We start from the raw sequence: 18,274 nt of genomic DNA, 5'->3' as shown, positions 1-18,274 counted from the left end.
ACCATCGACAATAACCCGGGGAAAGCAATAAAATCCGCGGGGATCATACGGGACTACTCCTTTAGGAAGTCGGTGAGCTGTGCGGTCCGGAGGCTTTTCCGATCCAAATCTCTGGATAAACCGAGGAGCAGGAACAACAACACTCACTGACACAAAAGTGTGGTCTCCCTGTGGGATATAAGTGCGGCAGTCGGGTGTATACGGCTACTGATGCAATAACAATATAGTATTTAAGCTAAGGGTTTTATCACATGCACATGGACGACGTCTATAGTTTTAGAATGCCTTAAGTTGATGGCAGCGAGAGTTGTCCCTCGGTCCAGGGCGGGTGGGCCTCAGGCCAAACCGCCCAGAATACAATCACATGACCTAATACCAGGGCGCGCGTGGGCGTCGCGTCCACCGCGTCGTGGTGCTCGGCGATATCACTTCCGATAGTAGAGGTTTTGAAGCACAACGAGAACTTCACCACATAACCGCCGATAACTTCTAGGAACTCAAAATGATCCGCCAGGAGTTCAATAAGGTTGATCCCAAGCGAAGGGCTATCCTTGACCCGAAAAAGAAGCAATTTGCGACACCGATTTTCAAGCAGCAGGACTACCCATATCGATTGAACTTCTACGACACACCTCCGACTGCAGAAATAACGCTTGAGCAATTTGAACAATGGGCCATTGACAGATTGAAAAGTGCGAATATCATTTAATCCCTCTGTATGTGCCGTGTCATTAACCCTCATAGTTCTCGCCGAAATCGAGGCATGTTCATATCGAAACAAGACTGCGGCCGAGACGACTGCGCATATCACACCCCTCCTCCAGAAATTTCTCCCTCTCTCTTCCAATACATCATCTCGAGCCGGCGCAGCAGACCCCAGACTCAGAAATGAACGACAGAAGGACCATTACTCGCACTTTATTCTCCGACTAGCCTTTGCAGGCACCGAAGATCTTCGCCGACGATTTGCGCGAGCAGAAACTATGCTCTTCAGATTTAGGTTTCAAGCAGACGACTCAAGGGAACGACGCGCATTTATCGATAGCTTGAACCTCGATTGGGAATCTGTGAGTGATGAGGAGAGGCGGGGGGTCTCTGACCATTTAGTCGCCGCGACGCCAGGGTTGCGCCGCTCGGACGAGGAATCTTGGTACAAGGTGGATTGGGAAAAGGTACCCGAATTGGTCGAAAGACGGGCTGTTTTCCTATCCAAAGGAAAAGCGTACGTACCCGAAAGAGAGCAGCTAAGCATGATCATTGCCGAATTCACAGCTCGACTAGAGCGTGCTTTGGAGGTAAGTTGAAAACCAGCTATGCAGTTTAGTACTAAGACGCCGAACTGACTCCTTCTCTCTAGCTCACAAGCAGGGCTTTGCCGCGACTAGATGAGGACGATCGTCTCTCCCCTATCCTAGACCACCTATCTAAGAATTTTGGAAGCGCCGAGTCCGTATATTCCGAAGGCGAAGGGTTCGTGGATGGGGCTCCGATTACCGCCGGTAGCGTCGATGCTCTTTCTCAACATTTCCCGCTCTGCATGCGCAGCCTTCACATGTCACTACGCAAGAACAACCATTTGAAACATTACGGTCGATTGCAGTACACTTTGTTCCTCAAGGGCATTGGTTTATCTCTCGAAGAGTGTATTCTCTTCTGGCGCCAATCATTCAAGGGCTTTACTGACGATGAGTTCAACTCGCGATACAAGTACAATATCCGCCACGCCTACGGAGATGTGGGTGGTGATGTCAACCGAAGGGGCCGCGGCTACCCACCCTATTCATGCCAAAAGATTCTTAATGATTCGAACCCCGGTGTTGGGCAAACTCACGGATGTCCGTATCGGCACTATTCTGTCGATAACTTAGTTGGGCTTCTTCAGTCTACTGGTGTGCACGATAAGGAACTGCTGCGCGGAGTACGAGAGGATGTGGAAAAGACTCGGTACCATATTGCCTGCAACCGAGTTTTCGAGTGGGCTCATAAGACTGAAATCAAGAGAGCCAAAGAAGACGGCTCCGCGAGCGAAATCGATCTCGATACCATAGTCCATCCCAACACCTACTTCAAGCGCAGCTATCTGCTTAAGCAGGTTGGGAAGGCACATAGAAATGGCTAGAGGTTGTTCCAGATATAACCACGAAGATATGTTTACACGTCCCTTTTATGGTGTCTGCGTTTCGCGTGTTTTACCGGTATATGGCGCTCTGGAGTGGAATACGGTGGCAGCAGCATTCGTCTGGATATAATCGGGTTGTAATAGGTATAAATCCAGTGTAATTGTCGTTATAATCCTCAATTGGCCTAAAGTCATGCGTTCATCGGTCTTGTATCTGGACTGCTGGCAGGTACGTATTCGAGTACGATGGCTAGTTTTAGGTGTGAAGAACAAACGTGGTCGAGACCTGATGCTAGAGTTTTCTTATCTCAAGTGTGAATTTTGGGCAGACAAAAACAGTTTGAACAGTGAAGATTTTCATTGGTAGTGAATCGCTAAATAATAAAACAGCTTGTGACCACAGCTGATTCCCAGTTTATCCAAAAGGATCGGAACGACCTTTCAAAGCCAGGTGCCCAGCAACGGGTCAAAGTCTTTCTTCGCTCGACAGAAAAACAACTCCGTCACTAATTTGTCTCGGAGCTGAGTGTTGAGTCGGCGGTTTTTTTGAAGAAATTTGGAAGGAAGACGAAAAAAACCTCGGACGGTGGGAATTTAAAGGCCACTAGCGTGACTGACTACGGTTGGCGGGAGAGACCCATAGTGCTGCAACCTGGCCTCAAACAGCTCCGACTCCCACAACACCGCTGGAACCCCCCGCATTGAGCCTCCGGACAACAACAGTTGTCGGCGTTTTTGTTTCTAAAGCAAGGTTTTGCTTTGAGTGGTTCTTCTGAGCGTCTAAATCGTGCGTTTATCGGATAATTGCTCCTGGTTTCGCCCCGATCTGTAATCTGCGCTATCCCCAGCTGTTCTCCGATTCCAAGGCAGGATGGATTACGAAGCCTTGAAGGACCAATGGAGTGATGTCGAGGATCGTGATGGAATCAGGCTGAGCTGGAATACGTTTCCAAGCTCACGCATGGTGAGTTCTGTGCGAGACAGACAATGCACTGTTACTAAACTGTCAATAGGAAGCGTCCCGACTCGTCGTCCCTATCGGTGCTATTTACACGCCTCTCAAGGAGCGGCCAGATGCTCCCCTTCTACAATATGAGCCGGTGACTTGCAAAGCGCCCTGTAGGGCCGTTTTGAACCCTTATGCGTACGCGTTGTACCTATTCCTTGTGAGGTTTCACCTCGTCGCTAATATACCTCAGTAACGTCGACGTCCGCGCCCGAATTTGGATATGCCCCTTCTGTCTGATGCGGAACCCCCTTCCTCCACACTACAAGGACATCACAGAGAGCACGATACCCCCGGAACTTCACCCCATGAGCACGACAATCGAGTACCAACTTGCTCGCCCCGCCCCCGCCCCTCCTATCTTCGTATTCGTCGTCGATACCTGTCAGGAGGATGACAGCCTGAAGGCTGTGAAGGATTCATTGATCATGAGCTTGTCCCTACTCCCCCCGAATGCTCTCGTCGGTCTGATCACATTCGGTACTATGGTATGAAAACCCCTGGTCTAGAAGACATCTCGGGGGCGGTTTGTTGACACCCATTACAGGCACAGGTTCACGAGCTTGGGTACGCCGAGTGTGCCAAGTCGTATGTTTTCCGCGGTAGTAAGGATTACAACGCAAAGCAGGTCCAGGAGATGCTTGGCCTCAACACCGGAGTGGTGCGCCCCAATATGCCAAACGTCCCTCAGCAGCCCGCTCGCCCGCCGCTTGGCGCTGCTGCACGATTCCTGCTACCTGTCCAGCAAGCCGAGTTCCAGATCACGAATATGCTTGAGCAACTGCAGCGTGACCCTTGGCCTGTGGCGAACGATAAACGTCCATTGAGATGCACGGGTGTTGCTCTCAGTGTCGCTATTGGGTTGCTCGAAACCTCTTTCCAAAACGCCGGAGCCCATATCATGATGTTCACAAGCGGTGCGGCTACAGAAGGCCCTGGTCTTGTCGTTAGCCCTGAGTTAAAGGAGCCTATTCGCTCGCACCACGATATCGACCGTGATAATATCAAATACTATAAGAAGGCATTGAAGGTGAGATTTTGCTCTACCCCAGCTCACGATTTGCGCAATCGCTAACCAAGAATAGTTCTATGATGCTCTTGCCAAGCGTGCGGCGAATAACGGCCATGTGGTTGATGTTTTTGCTGGTTGCCTTGACCAAGTTGGTCTTTTGGAAATGAAGAACCTCTCGAACTACACTGGAGGTCATATGCTTCTCACTGACAGCTTCACCTCATCCCAGTTCAAGCAGTCCTTTGTTCGAGTTTTCGACAAGGATGCAAACGACAACCTTCTAATGGGCTTCAATGCATCCCTCGAAGTACTCACTACAAAGGAGCTTAAGGTCACTGGCCTCATTGGTCATGCTGTCTCCCTGAACAAGAAGTCTAGCTCGGTGGGCGAGACGGAATGTGGTATTGGTAACACATGTGCCTGGAAAATGTGTGGAATCGATCCCTCTTCGAGCTACGGAATCTATTTCGAAATTGCGAACCAGGGCGGCCCTGCCGCTGTGCAACAAGGGCCGCAACGGGGCATGATGCAATTTTTAACCTACTATCAGAGTTCTTCCGGGCACTTCCATCTGCGTGTCACCACGGTTGCACGGAACCTGAGTGGTCCCGCTGGTGATCCTACGCTTGCGCAATCCTTTGATCAGGAAGCCGCCGCTGTCCTTATGGCACGCATTGGTGTTTTCAAGGCCGAAGTTGACGATGGCCCTGATGTCCTCAGATGGGTTGATAGAATGCTCATTCGGCTCTGCTCGCGCTTTGCGGATTACCGCAAGGATGACCCAACGTCATTCCGACTTGAAAAGAACTTCACACTCTACCCTCAATTCATGTTCCATCTCCGCAGAAGTCAGTTCTTGCAGGTCTTTAATAACTCGCCCGATGAGACCGCATTTTATCGCCATGTTCTCGACCACGAGGATGTTGGCGACTCTCTTGTTATGATTCAGCCTACACTGGACTCATATTCATTGGAGCACGAAGGCAGTCAACCAGTCTTACTGGATTCGGCTTCCATTCAGCCTTCACACATCCTTCTTTTGGACACCTTCTTCCATATTCTTATCTTCCACGGAGAAACTATTGCCGAATGGAGAAAGGCAGGCTACCAGGAGCAAGAAGGTTACGAGAATTTGAAGGTCCTTCTTGACCAACCAAAGGAAGACGCAAGGGTATGCTAAATCTCACTTCGGCAAACATTTTAGAACCAATACTGATGAATACTTAGGAACTTATTTCTGAACGTTTTCCGCTGCCCCGGTTTATCGTTTGTGATGCCGGTGGTTCCCAAGCACGTTTCCTCTTGTCCAAGCTCAACCCGTCCACGACGCATACGACAGGAGGCTATGGTGGAGGTGTCTCATCACAGACTATTTTCACCGACGACGTGTCTCTGCAAACATTCATGGACCACCTTATGAAGTAAGCATTTTCGAAAGAGCCATGTGTAACCCGTGCTAACCCTATAAAAGGCTTGCGGTCTCTGGAACGAGTTAAATGTTGAAGTAAGGTAATGGCGATTACGAGAGCAATGGGCGGTCTGACGTCGGTCCTCGGATCGTGTGTATCTTTAGCGGTTATGTGTTTCGCTTTGTTACCCTGAATCTAGCAACTACTTTCTATAAATTCAATGAACTGGTTACAATGAAGAACCCGGGTTACTTCTCTTACTGTTCTGTAAACTAGGGCTTGTACACCGAAAGTATGCTTGCTGGGATGTCACGTGATCGTTTTTGGTTGAGCCCTACTAGCTTTTCCCGATTGGGTGGCTCGCTTAGCCACTAGCTCGGAGGTGCGGACGGCCCCATCAAAATGTTCAACTTCGTCTTCGAAACTTTCCTTCGTCTCTACACCAACCACCCAACAACACACCAAGGTAGATCGACAACCTTTCGCACTCGCCATGCGTAAGTATCATCTCCTTGGCTATGTCAACATTGGCGGCTAACATCTCTTCGTTGGGCAGCTCCCAAGTTCGACCCCAATGAGGTGAAGATCATGTAAGTTCTCGCGAGGATTCCTATATGCGCTGGATACAAAGACTAACGGCATCTATAGCCACCTCCGTGTGACTGGTGGTGAGGTCGGAGCCCAGTCTGCTCTGGCTCCTAAGATCGGTCCCCTTGGTCTGTCTCCCAAGAAGATTGGTGAAGACATTGCCAAGAACACTGGCGACTGGGTATGGAATCACAAATTCGATTCGTGCCAATGCACAGATGGCTAATTCAGGGGTTTTCAAACAATATAGAAGGGTCTCCGTGTCACCGTCCGTCTGACCATCCAGAACCGTCAGGCCGCCGTCTCGGTTGTGCCCTCCGCCTCTTCCCTTGTCATCAAGGCCCTCAAGGAGCCTCCTCGTGACCGCAAGAAGGAGAAGAACATCAAGCACACCAAGTCCGTCCCTCTCGACGAGATCGTTGAGATCGCTCGCAAGATGCGTGAGCGCTCTCTTGCCAAGGAGCTCAAGGGTACCGTCCTTGAGATCCTCGGTACTGCTTTCTCCGTCGGCTGCAAGGTCGATGGTCGCAGCCCTAAGGATATCTCCGATGATATCAAGGCTGGCGAGATTGACGGTAAGTCCTGGAACGAAACTAGCTGGAATATGCACATGCTAATTTTCTCAAGTCCCCTCCGAGTAAACAATGGTCGTGATTGTTATGGCGTTCGTCAACTTGTATTGGGATGCTAGATACAGCGAATAGGATCATTGCTTTACACCGGCAACAAAAAAAGCTTTTTTACGATTCATGACTTTAGGATTCCCACTTGCGTTCAATTTGAATTTTCACGTTTGTTTCACTGGATACGGGTAGCCCCTTTCCTTCCATCTCTACAAGCTTCCTGTGGCTTGCCGGCGGTTGCCTCGAGCATGCCGCAGCCGAACCCCCACATTTTTTCCCGACCTTTGCAACACTCTGGCTCTTACCGTTCCTTCCCGCCTTCGGGCCTGGATTGAACAATACCTCGTGGTATAGGCTTATTTTGCGCAAAGAAGATCAACGACCCTCTACTCACCGCGGTGTTTTTTGGGAGAAGTTCTACTTTTCCTGTGGACACAGTGGTCCATTTTTTTGGTCTACATCACTCGTAAAAATAGTCGGTCTGCTCGATCCAGCGGACATGTAGTTTCATATCAAAACCTAATATCATACCGATATTTTTCTGTCTATTGTTTTACCTTTCTATTCGTCACTTAGCCCGTATCAGCCTTGGAATGCTCCCGCTCTTGTCAGCACTGTCTCACCCGTCACTTGTGAATGTGGCTTAGATTATCGCAGGCTGCATTTCTTCCGCATTAGTGCCGTTGGGGGGACCAGGATGTGCTGCAGACTTAGCAAGGTATGTGTTTGTCTGCATCGAATCAACGAGCCATAACTAGCGTCCCGGTCGAGGAGGCGATGCGCCTGGGCCTCGTGCGCTTCGTCGTGGCTAACGCCGGGGAACGGCGTCGCTATTAATAATATTATTGAAGGCCTAACGGAAGAAAACAGTCGCTAGTTCGAACGTTTTTTTTCGTCGCCTCAGACGTATGCAGAGTCCAGCCGGCTTGTTGCACAGTTAAAAAGACTGAATAATGTGTACACCGGACGGAGGAAAGCTATGGATTGGATCCTTGGATGTTGATAGTAAACACGGAAAGGCGACGATCCCGCTCTCTCCCCACAGCCTTTTCCATAGTAATCACTGATCACCGGTGCGGCGCTGTCTGGTTCCTGGTACGACGCGCCGAGATGCAAGTCTCCTGTTTGTTTCTGCCACGATGCGAAGATGAGTCACTGCTTGACGGGAGACATCTTTCTGGATCAGAGTTGCGGTCAGACGTCGATATATACTCTGTCGAGCCTGCGGCACTGAGATTAAGTGGAAGTGTACTCCGAGGAGTTGAGGACTCAGGCCACCATGCCTCAAAGTTTCGAGCCTTGAAACAAGCAAAGTTTGCCGATCTTCATTGATAGTCGCGCTCGTGGACGTCACAGCTCACAAGCGGGACCCCCTTGGGTTTCCACCTGACATGCCTGTCGAATGTCGATGGTCTTCTTGCGTGGGGATCTATATAATTTATGTAGTACGAACTGTTGGTTGCATGATTCGTGCAGAGGGAAGGTTTACGAAGTAGACTGCTCGACGGACGAGTATATTTCGCTGGACGGAGCCGTATCGTTAAGTTATCCCTAAATGCCAAATAAAGATGAAGAATGACTATCCCGAGTCCATGTTTGACTTTACTAACCCCTATATTATTGGATTTTGTGATGTGTACTTCAGTCCTGGCTGGGAGGGCGCCCTATTGCATCCGCAGTAGCAATATATATCGAGCACAGTGTCGCGCCTTTGCGGCCATGCATAAGAGATATCCATCAGCCCTGGAGCCAACTGCACCTATTTTTTTTCTCAGGGCTTACTTGCATGCAGCAACCTCGAGTGGTTGAGTGGATGGAGCCCGTCCCAGTTGCCTTTCTTTGTTCACCTGTTGCACAAGGCTTGCTGGACTGCTACTGGCGCTCGGAACAGTGCGAGATCGCCCTGATCCCTCTGGGCGCCACTGGGGTGAGGGGCCATGGACCAGGCCTGACCACTAACATTGAGCAGGCCTGGATCTGCTTCTGCCCCAGTGGCCATCACTCCAGCCTTGGTGGTCCCGCTTACATTCTGGCCGTTGGATCGTCACCCTCAGCGGGACTGGGCGGGCGCTCATCCACCGCGACAACTTCCCAAATGCCATGAGTTGGACTCTGTAACGCAGCGTGTAAGAAGAACATTTGGATGGGCATCCTTCCATCCGCCACCGTCCGTGATTTTCTCGAGAAATTTCCCAGACACGCCTAGTCGATCCTGGCGCCTCAGCCTCTTCTCACGCCCCCCCGGCCTGGCAGGCCACCCAGACTCCCCAAATGCGGCCAGCTTGTTCGCTGGCTCCACTGCTGCTGGTCCCCTTATCCACTGCTTCCACCCATCTCATCCCATCTTTTCCATCGAGCATCCATTCAGCTGCCGCTCCTCTCCCGTTCCAGATCGTCATTGGCCTCTCCCGTCTCAGCACTGGTCACCATCGAGATTTCTCCCCCCACCAACAAGCCACTTCCCCCTCCAAGCGGGATCCGCCTCAACACCAGAGGACGAGTCCAGTCAATCGACTGACCTGCTGTCGTTTGGGAGGCTCCGCTCTCAAAAGCCCCAACTCCAAGTCTTTGAATCAACTCATCATCGCCTCCCCTTTGACCAGCCGCGCCCTGATGTTTCTGGGTTTCTCGAGAGTTTAGCTCCCAGAGTTGACTCTCACAGCCGGCCGAGATCGTCTCCGTGCACCGCGGAAACCACAAGTGGTTTTATATCTGGTTTCGCGTACCCCAGACTGCGCATCCTTTGCAAGGTTGTCTTAATTTATCAGACTTTTTTAAAGTTACTTCCCCCCCCCTTTCCTCTCCTCTCCGCCGACCGTTGGATCATCTCCGCCCCAAATGAGCTCCTTGCGTCCGCCTTCACCTTGGTTTCTTAGCCACTCAGCACCGAGTAGGTCTAGTGTAGTGCATGGCAGATACTCTGTATTATTCAAGTGAATATATTATTAAAATCACAGAATGCATCTGTGCAAGGAGAAGGAAAAAGAAAAGAGTGGAATTAATAATGCAACAAAAAAAGTAAACCAGAAAATACTAAAACAGAGCTGGATGATCAGCTACTGGTGCCATGTTCAACCATTTCCTCCACTCTCTTTGAACGCAGTCCACTTTCCTTCCTCCGATCTTCATCTTTTTGTTTTTGATTCGTATTAATTCGGTCGATAATATATTCATCCTGGTTCTTATCCTCGTTCTCGCCCTCTTTCTCCCGACCGACTGTCTTCCTTCCCTCTTCCTGCCCATCGTCACTGTCAGCATTCATCCAGCATTGCTGCCAAGCGCCTCCTGTCTTCTTGCTGATCGTGTCTTGCGGGCGCCTGCGTCACTCTTCCGACTTGGGCTGTGTCTCTCTGCTCCCTTTCCACTCCCTTGCATTTCCTCATCTCATCTTCACTACTAGCGCCCCTCCGAGCGGATCGCCTGCGTGTCTTTCCCTCGACCTTGGGAATCCGGCGCTAACAGTCAAGCATACTTTACTTTTGGTCACTCCGCTCCTTCGTCATCCCTCTTCAGACAACTCCTTCTGCTTCCTGGATCGGATACTCTCTACAGCCTGTCACCACCGTTCGCGTTCATGTCGAGCCCCGAGACAACCCGTGGGGGGCGTTATTGAGTCCTCAACCGTGTTGGCTCGGCCCAGGATGAGGTGTAAGAAGCGTTTCAAGAAGGATGCTCGCTGTCGATAAATCCGATCTGAATGTCTCTCGACTCTATTGACCGCTCTCTCTGTCTTGGGTCGTCGCCTGATTTATATCTCAAATCTATATACTCATTCCCTCCCCGCATTGCCTCGTTACTATTCCCTAACCTCTCTTCGTCGTTCATTTCTCTCGCTTGATACTTTCTCTCACCCCCGCCTCCCTCTCTATATCACTCCTACATCGATACACAAATCGACACTGTTCTGGACAGTGGTGGAAAATTGAGCACAGGAAAGGTGCCAGGGCCCAACATGTTACCCTCCGTGGCGCCATTCCCGCCAGTTCAGCCACACCACCTAAATCGATATCACGAATCCGAATCGCTCAATGGAAACTATGGCTTGGACAATTCATTCGCGGCGCAGCTTCCTCAGTATGGTTTCGCCAGCCATGGCTCGTTCCAATCGGTCCCACGAACTCGACTGCAGTATCCTCACCCCGTCCAACGTCCCAGTCTTCACGATCCCACCCATTCGGCGACGCTGACATTGAACAATGTTGGGGAACATGCGCTGAGGAGGAAAACGCCAAACGGAACCCTTGCTGCTGGATACGATGGTACACTGGGCGATATAACGATCCAACCGGCGTCAAAGCACATATTGGTTTCGCAGTTGGACTCGGGCCAGCTGGTTTCGCCCCAAGCCGGCTTTCCGATTGACTCCTGGCAACAACCCACCCTGGATCAATCGTCAACAGCGCAGCAATTGAACTTTCCGCCCATGCATAAGACTGACCCGGGTCGAGGCAACGCTATGCCGGAGGAATTGGCGCAGAGTTTCAATGGGATTAGTTGGATACGGTCGTTGAATGGTGCGCCAGGAATTGACTCGATGCTAAACCAAACGTTACCGATGCAAGGATCTCAGCAGCGATTTTACTGGCACAATGGAGCATATGTCCCTACGGTGCTCCCGGCTACCTTGCAGCCATGCATTGGGCCCACGGCATCCGCAGGAACTGCACCATATGGGCCGTACTGGCCAGATGGTGCTTACATTCCATATCGCCCTGCTGCGTTTCGTGAACCCCGTTCGAACCAACAAGGCCCTTTTGCGAATCCGCTCGGCCATTCCGCCCCGCAATTCTTCGATGCGGGGCAGCAATCTTTCAACATGGGTGCTATCCCATCAAATAAGCTGGAGCTCGGCGATTGGAATCAGAATTCCTTGGGCGTATTTAACCCTGATGGTTCAGTGAAAAACAATTTCCCTCCGCGTCATTCGGAGCAAAAGACCTTTGATACCTCAAACAACCAACGTGTTTTACCGTTCCATACACGCCAAAGCAACTCTGGATCTGGTTTCTCGACACGACCGCCATTACATGAGCCGTCTGCGTCATGGTCTGGTACTTCTGGAAATGGCGGATATCAGAGCTCTGGGCCTGCTCCCGGTACTAGGGCAGCCAACGCAGAGTTCAAGGAAAAGGTATTGTCATGGGCGCATGGGGTATATGTCGATCTCCTGGCGTCCATCCACCGAGCACGCCGTAATAGTGTTTCGAATGCCGCCCAAGATGGACAGACTCAACGGATCCTGAAACCTAGCATTTACCCTAAACCTCCACGCCAGCCCGGTCTTGATTTCTCACATACAGCTGCACCTGAATTTTCTCGACATAATAGCTATCCTTCAAGCCAGTACGCTTTCCCAGCTTCGATATTTCGCTTTACTGCGCGAACCGATCTTGATACTAACTTGAATAGGAGTCATCGCTATGCTTCACAATTCCAACAGTTAACGACGAGTAATCATCTGGTTGACAGATTACGGCATACAGGTCGTCTGAATTCTATATCTGGCTCACCTTTTTCCTCTGGCTCACTAGGCGAGAGCAACACAGTTGTAAACGCGGCATCTTCACTGGAGCTATTGTCACATCTTTGCATGGAAAGCGGTTGGGAATGGATTGATGGCATGCTTCTCGGTGGATGTCTTGCTTACGGTCTAGGCGACTACAACAAGGCGATGCGATGGTATATGAGAATCATTGCGCGCGATGCAGCGTATGTTTTTTTTGCTGTACTGGTTTTTCCAATATCTGTTCCTTCTAACTTGATTTCAGACACGTCGAAGCTATTTCTAATCTTGCAGCCACCCTGCTGGCCTTGGATCGGAGGGAGGAGGCATTGCAACACTGGCTTCGCGCTGTAAAGCTGCGCCCGAGCTATTTCGAAGCCGTTGAACATCTTATTGGCCTTTTATGCAGCAGTCAACGTGGGAAGGAGGCAGTCAACATTATTGACTTTGTGCAGAACTCTCTATGGATGTCTAAGAACGGCGACTGTTTCAAAGCTGACGAGCACGCCAGCGAAACGGAGAGTGACGCCGACAGTCGAGTCTCCAGCGCGTCCGACCTGGGATCATATGAGAAGGCCGCCTTTGATTACGATGATGATTTCAGCCGGTCGGCCTTTGTTAATCGCCAGTCTGGAGAAAGCGTTGCTGCTGGGTACGGCTCTAGCGGGTATTGTGTTCCGGGCTGCGACAATGGCCGGATGCTCGCTCTTGTTCACGCGAAAGGAAACATGCTATATGCCCTGGGTGACTACGTGGCGGCAGCGGTAGCTTTTGAAGATGCTATCCTAATTAGTGCGGGACGAAGGAGTCATGGCATTCAAAACCTCATTAAGCAGATTTTCGCCGCATTTTCGCAAGGCTCACGCAGCGGATATATGGGTTCTGATCATCACGATTTGCAGGAGACCATTTTACTCTACCCCGACAAGGCACTCCAGACGTCAAAATTGGTCTTTGCTCCTTGTGGAACACCGCCAGGGATCAAATATGTGCCGGAAGGTCTGGCGAGAAAGGCTGCTTTAGCCACGACAAGCAATTCATTACTCTCGCTGGCAAAGATATACCAGGACGGCATGTCAAGCGCCCAGAGTAATACTAATGGTGCACCTCGATCTGCACCCGGTGTTCGGGACATTCTCGCTCTATACTATTTGTCGCTTTCCCTTCAACCGAGTCCGTCTACCGCCAACAACGTTGGCATTTTGCTTGCCGGTATCCACAACAATGCTCCTGGAAAGGGTCTTGCCCGGTCCAGCGGGGAGATGCAGCACCCCAATATACCTGGTGTCATTCCTGGTACCGGAGTGTCACTAGCCCTGGCTTACTATAATTATGGGCTACATCTCGACTCGCGGCATGCTCACCTATATACAAACCTCGGCAGTCTACTCAAGGATATTGGCCAACTGCAAGCGGCTATCCGCATGTACGAACAGGCCGTTCAGTGTGACGGCAACTTCGATATTGCACTAGCGAACCTGGCGAATGCAGTTAAAGATGCAGGAAGAGTCAATGACGCAATCTCATACTATAAGCGCGCCGTGAAAGTGAATCCGGAGTTTGCAGAGGCCGTATGTGGGTTGGCTAATGCCCTTAACTCGGTGTGCAACTGGATGGGCCGCGGAGGCATCGCCAATGCATTTGGCTTCCTGGATCGTTGGCATGTGGATGACCAAGGCATGCTTCGTGACTCGTACGGCATCGACGCGGGCACTGGGTGGATCAAACGTGTGGTTGACATCGTCGATCGGCAGCTGAAAGAAGGTGAAATCTGGGGCCGTGGCCTCTTGACAACGAATACGATCGAGCAGCTGTGCGCGCAGCTGGTTCCCGCGGTGGATGGCCGTCGTCGATCTGTTGCTGGAACCCTTGTTGCAATGCTCCAGTCTTGGGCTGGACAGAAGTGGGAGGGCTCCCGTATTGTTAAGCTCGTGGAACGCGTGATTAGGGCCATCACATGGAGATGGTACCAAGATCGCTACGTCTATGGCAGGGAATACCCATCGTCGAAATATCGACGACCACAGCTACCTGCTGGTTTATCGGCACCAAACGCACCCACTGTCCTCCCGTTTCATACATTCACCTGCCCACTATCGGCGAAACAGATTCGACAGATCTCTCAGCGAAATGGCCTGCGTATATCTTGCTCGACTTTGCGGTCTCCTTGGCTGCCGCCTACGGTTTACCCACCGCCGGCTCCTCCAAACCCATACCTCAAGGTTGGATATGTATCGTCTGACTTCAACAACCATCCGCTTGCCCATCTGATGCAGTCAGTGTTCGGGTTGCACAACCCGACCAAAATAAAGGCGTACTGCTATGCGACCACTGCAAGCGACAAGTCGATTCACCGGCAGCAGATCGAGAAAGAGGCACCCGTGTTCCACGATGCCAGTGGATGGCCCGTTGAACGGCTCGTGAGGCAGATAGTCGAAGATGGCATTCATATCCTCATTAACCTCAATGGCTACACGCGGGGTGCGCGCAATGAGGTTTTCGCTGCGAGACCAGCCCCGATTCACATGTCCTTCATGGGATTTGCGGGAACATTAGGCGCGGAATGGTGTGACTACATTCTTGCCGACAAGTTGTCCATTCCTCCGGACACACTATCACCAGGCAATCGCTTGACGAGGATCGAAGATCGATCTTTCGAAGACGACCATGGCGAAGAAGCCGAAAACTGGGTGTACGGAGAGAAGATAGTATATACTCGGGATACGTTCTTCTGCTGTGACCACCGACAGAGCGCGCCGGACGCAACAGACTCGTATATTGCTTGGGATCACGAGCAAACGAGACGCTGGCGCATGCGGAAGGAATTGTTTCCTCACCTCAGCGATGATACTATCATTTTGGGCAACTTCAACCAACTTTACAAGGTATTCCTCCCTTCTTTGATTCGTTTTGACGGACAGAGCTGATGAGTTATTCATTTAGATTGAGCCCACAACTTTCCGGACCTGGCTGCGGATTCTCGCGAGGATCCCGAATGCAGTGCTTTGGCTTCTCCGCTTTCCCGATCTTGGGGAGCAAAATCTCAGGGAGACTGCTGTAGCCTGGGCGGGCGAGGAGACAGCATCTCGGATTGTCTTCACAGATGTTGCACCTAAGAATACGCACATCGCGCGGGCAAAGATCTTGGACCTGTTCCTTGACACCCCAGAGTGCAATGCGCACACGACGGCAACAGACGTCTTGTGGAGCGGCACTCCGCTCTTGACCCTCCCGCGCTACAAATACAAGATGTGCTCTCGCATGGCGAGCAGCATCCTCAACAGTGCTTTACCGAAGAACCAGTCCGGGAACCAAGCGCGCGAGGAACTGATTGCCATCTCTGATGATGATTACGAAAACAAAGCAAGCCACCTATGCCGGAGTCTATACTACGAGCCTGGGGGCGAAGGACGAGCACGAGGCCGGTTATTTGAGCTCCGCAGAATGCTTTTTGAGGAGCGATGGAGAAGCTCCCTGTTTGACACCAACCGATGGGTTCGTGACTTGGAAGACGCTTACGAGCGAGTGTGGAATCAATGGGTGAATGGCGAAGAAGGTGATATATGGTTGTGATGCGCGCATCTTGAAATATACCCCATGAGCGTTGATTTGGTTTGGTTTGGATTTCATTTGTTTGGTGCTGCCGTTACTGTTACTACTATCTGGGTTTGTGGGATGGAATGTGTCTGTTTGTAAAGGCTCGAGAGAGCTTTTTTATTATTATGGTTTGTTGTATCTGTGGAACATGCCTCACTCATACTATGACCCTGCTGCACCTGTAGAACAGGGATTGTATTTGCATTCTGGCGTTTGGATGAGTCTGGGCTGGTAGTTAGCAACGGGATAATTGTTGCGAGTTGAACCGGCAGCTGGCTGGTTAACTTTAGTTCTTGTTCTTGTTCTGGACGATGCTTATGATGAGATATCGGTATCTCTAACACGGATAGGGTTCGGTAGGCGTTTGGGAACGGTCTAGACACTCTCCATTTGACTAACTAGCATGATAGCATTACTAAACGTATTAGCACGATTAGTCTAATTAATTCAGCCTGACTGAACCACTAAATACCTATCATCCGTGCTAAAAGGGAAGCTTGTATACGAGACTGGACCCGTGACACTGACAGACAGGGTAACGCTCAGTGCGGAGGTGCAGAATGTGACGTAATGTCCAGTCTGATTACCAACCAACCAGCTTTGCTATAATAATAATACCCTGGTCTGGACTCTGTACAGACTACTATTTAATTGCCATTGACCACTGAATACATCCAAATCACTCAGTGAGGTAGAACAGGCACCATACTGACTAGGGTTTGTTGACATGGCATCCGCAACGAAAGTCCACCTCTCGCCACAATCCGACACCGGCGCCTGGAGCACAGGGATAACCCCGGACTCAGCCAGGACAGCAAGCGAGGTCTTGCAGGAGGACCTGCAGAAGCATCATGTCTACTTCAATGAGCAGGGTTTCCATAGTACGCTCGTTCAAAGAAACAATCTATACCTAGTAATGGAGAATGTATGCTAACATGCATCAGACCACATCCCGCACCACATCCTAACAATCTACGCCCTGGGCGCAACACCAAGCGAGATCCGCGCTGCCTATGAGCGGAATAAGGCGTACCAGCGGCCCGCACTAGCAGTGAATGAGGATGCAGTGCGTGCGTTCCACGACAAAGGCAAGTTCCGCCAGGCGCTGGGCGACGACGGCAACTATGCGAATTTCCTCGCGTTCTTCCAGCAGGAGATTCAGCGAGTTGGTGTTGAGTCTGTTTTGAAGGAGTACCTGTTTAAGGGGGATGAGAATGCGGAGAGCTTGATGGCGAGGTTGTTTGGTGGTATGTACCTTACTTGCCCTACCCTGCCCTGCTTAACAAAACCTTATTGCTTATTCATTTGGTTTTGCTTTTGACTTTACAAGAGAAGGGTTAATGAAAATGCTATACAGGCCTCCTCCATCCAATAATCCACCTTGGCTTCGCGCTGGAGTTCAACCAGCCGGCCATCGTCGCTGAAGCGCTCGCGCAGACAGCAATCCACGATGACTGGACGGGGCCAAAGTTTCTCTTCCCGGTTGAGAAGGCCGCCGGTGGAATTGGCAAGAAGACGAACAAGACGATGCTGCAGCTGCTTGAGGAGGCGCGCGCAGACAAGAAACTAGCCAACTCGGTTCGCTTCGACGACGGGAATAAACTGCGCGATGGGGTTCTCAAGCGTGCGCCGGAGGAGATGATCAAGTATGCGTCACAGTATACGGTTTCTGAAGAGGAGATGTGGGAGCGGTTTGTGGAGATGGTGGATGTTTCTGGTGAGTCTGAACTCCTATCCCACTTCTCAAAAGCTGAGCATTGATTGATTGTGATTAGTATATTTCACCGCTGCGTCCCAACGCCCGCCCAAACAGGTCAAGTTTGACTTCTTCTACATCCACACGGTAAACTCGTCCATCTTCTTCACCAAGATCCTAGCGCTGGGATTCCTCGACACGCGCACGAAGCTCCGCCTGCTTGAGGCCAAAGGACGCATGGATCTCATGGTGTACATCTCCCGTAACGCACCGGAGCTGTATCTCGATGAAATCACCAAATACCCGATCTCGAATGACTGGGATGACATTATTTCCCAGGGTAACAGGCACCCACGGGACGACGGGCATCTCTCCAAGTTGATACGTGCGTTGAAGAACGCAGAGAGTGTTTGTCGTCCGTATGAAGGAAGGGCGGGGGAGTTAGGGCTTAAGATTACGGGGGATGCGTGGTTGAGGATTGGAAATATGGGTAAGATCCACTCTATATTCTTTGGACTGTGAGATTGTCAGTTACTAATTGGACGTCCAGTCATTGATTCAGTGAAGGGCAAGGAAGAAGAGAGTATGTGGGTTCGGTCGACGGGGTTCGACGAGGCCTGGACGCAGATTGAGGATCGGGCCAGGTTATAGTTTATTTTCTATTCATAATGCAACTCAATCTCAACTCTTCATACCTTTCTTTAAGTTTAATGGTTTGCTC

General features: G+C 50.8%; 6 protein-coding genes across 6 annotated transcripts; all 6 read left to right on the top strand.

The window, feature by feature from the left end:
• Window positions 1-502: 502 nt before the first annotated feature.
• Window positions 503-2,119, top strand: APUU_11867A (DNA primase subunit PRI2; the record flags this gene model as incomplete). The annotated part of the gene is made up of 3 exons (XM_041698004.1): window positions 503-692; window positions 745-1,295; window positions 1,358-2,119. 3 exons carry the CDS (start codon window positions 503-505, stop codon window positions 2,117-2,119), a joined length of 1,503 nt encoding a protein of 500 aa, XP_041551233.1.
• Window positions 2,120-2,990: 871 nt separating this feature from the next.
• On the top strand, window positions 2,991-5,633 carry sec23 (GTPase-activating protein SEC23; the record flags this gene model as incomplete). The annotated part of the gene is made up of 7 exons (XM_041698003.1): window positions 2,991-3,083; window positions 3,133-3,263; window positions 3,319-3,613; window positions 3,673-4,155; window positions 4,211-5,308; window positions 5,365-5,558; window positions 5,609-5,633. 7 exons carry the CDS (start codon window positions 2,991-2,993, stop codon window positions 5,631-5,633), a joined length of 2,319 nt encoding a protein of 772 aa, XP_041551232.1.
• Window positions 5,634-6,039: 406 nt separating this feature from the next.
• On the top strand, window positions 6,040-6,775 carry RPL12 (60S ribosomal protein uL11; the record flags this gene model as incomplete). Its single annotated transcript, XM_041698002.1, has 5 exons — window positions 6,040-6,043; window positions 6,103-6,136; window positions 6,195-6,315; window positions 6,385-6,709; window positions 6,762-6,775. The coding sequence occupies 5 exons, from the start codon at window positions 6,040-6,042 to the stop codon at window positions 6,773-6,775; spliced, it is 498 nt and encodes a 165-aa protein (XP_041551231.1).
• A 978-nt stretch (window positions 6,776-7,753) lies between these two features.
• On the top strand, window positions 7,754-8,089 carry APUU_11864A (uncharacterized protein; the record flags this gene model as incomplete). The annotated part of the gene is made up of 1 exon (XM_041698001.1): window positions 7,754-8,089. The coding sequence occupies one exon, from the start codon at window positions 7,754-7,756 to the stop codon at window positions 8,087-8,089; it is 336 nt and encodes a 111-aa protein (XP_041551230.1).
• A 2,620-nt stretch (window positions 8,090-10,709) lies between these two features.
• On the top strand, window positions 10,710-15,833 carry APUU_11863A (UDP-N-acetylglucosaminyltransferase; the record flags this gene model as incomplete). The annotated part of the gene is made up of 4 exons (XM_041698000.1): window positions 10,710-12,100; window positions 12,167-12,466; window positions 12,526-15,145; window positions 15,204-15,833. 4 exons carry the CDS (start codon window positions 10,710-10,712, stop codon window positions 15,831-15,833), a joined length of 4,941 nt encoding a protein of 1,646 aa, XP_041551229.1.
• Window positions 15,834-16,584: 751 nt separating this feature from the next.
• APUU_11862A (questin oxidase family protein) lies at window positions 16,585-18,204 on the top strand (the record flags this gene model as incomplete). The annotated part of the gene is made up of 5 exons (XM_041697999.1): window positions 16,585-16,738; window positions 16,802-17,104; window positions 17,215-17,574; window positions 17,633-18,043; window positions 18,104-18,204. The coding sequence occupies 5 exons, from the start codon at window positions 16,585-16,587 to the stop codon at window positions 18,202-18,204; spliced, it is 1,329 nt and encodes a 442-aa protein (XP_041551228.1).
• Window positions 18,205-18,274: the final 70 nt, after the last annotated feature.

Source organism: Aspergillus puulaauensis, chromosome 1 (assembly GCF_016861865.1).
Source record: "Aspergillus puulaauensis MK2 DNA, chromosome 1, nearly complete sequence".
In the NCBI taxonomy this organism is placed as follows: Eukaryota; Fungi; Ascomycota; class Eurotiomycetes; order Eurotiales; family Aspergillaceae; genus Aspergillus; species Aspergillus puulaauensis.
This window is presented reverse-complemented; position numbering and strand designations above follow the sequence as displayed.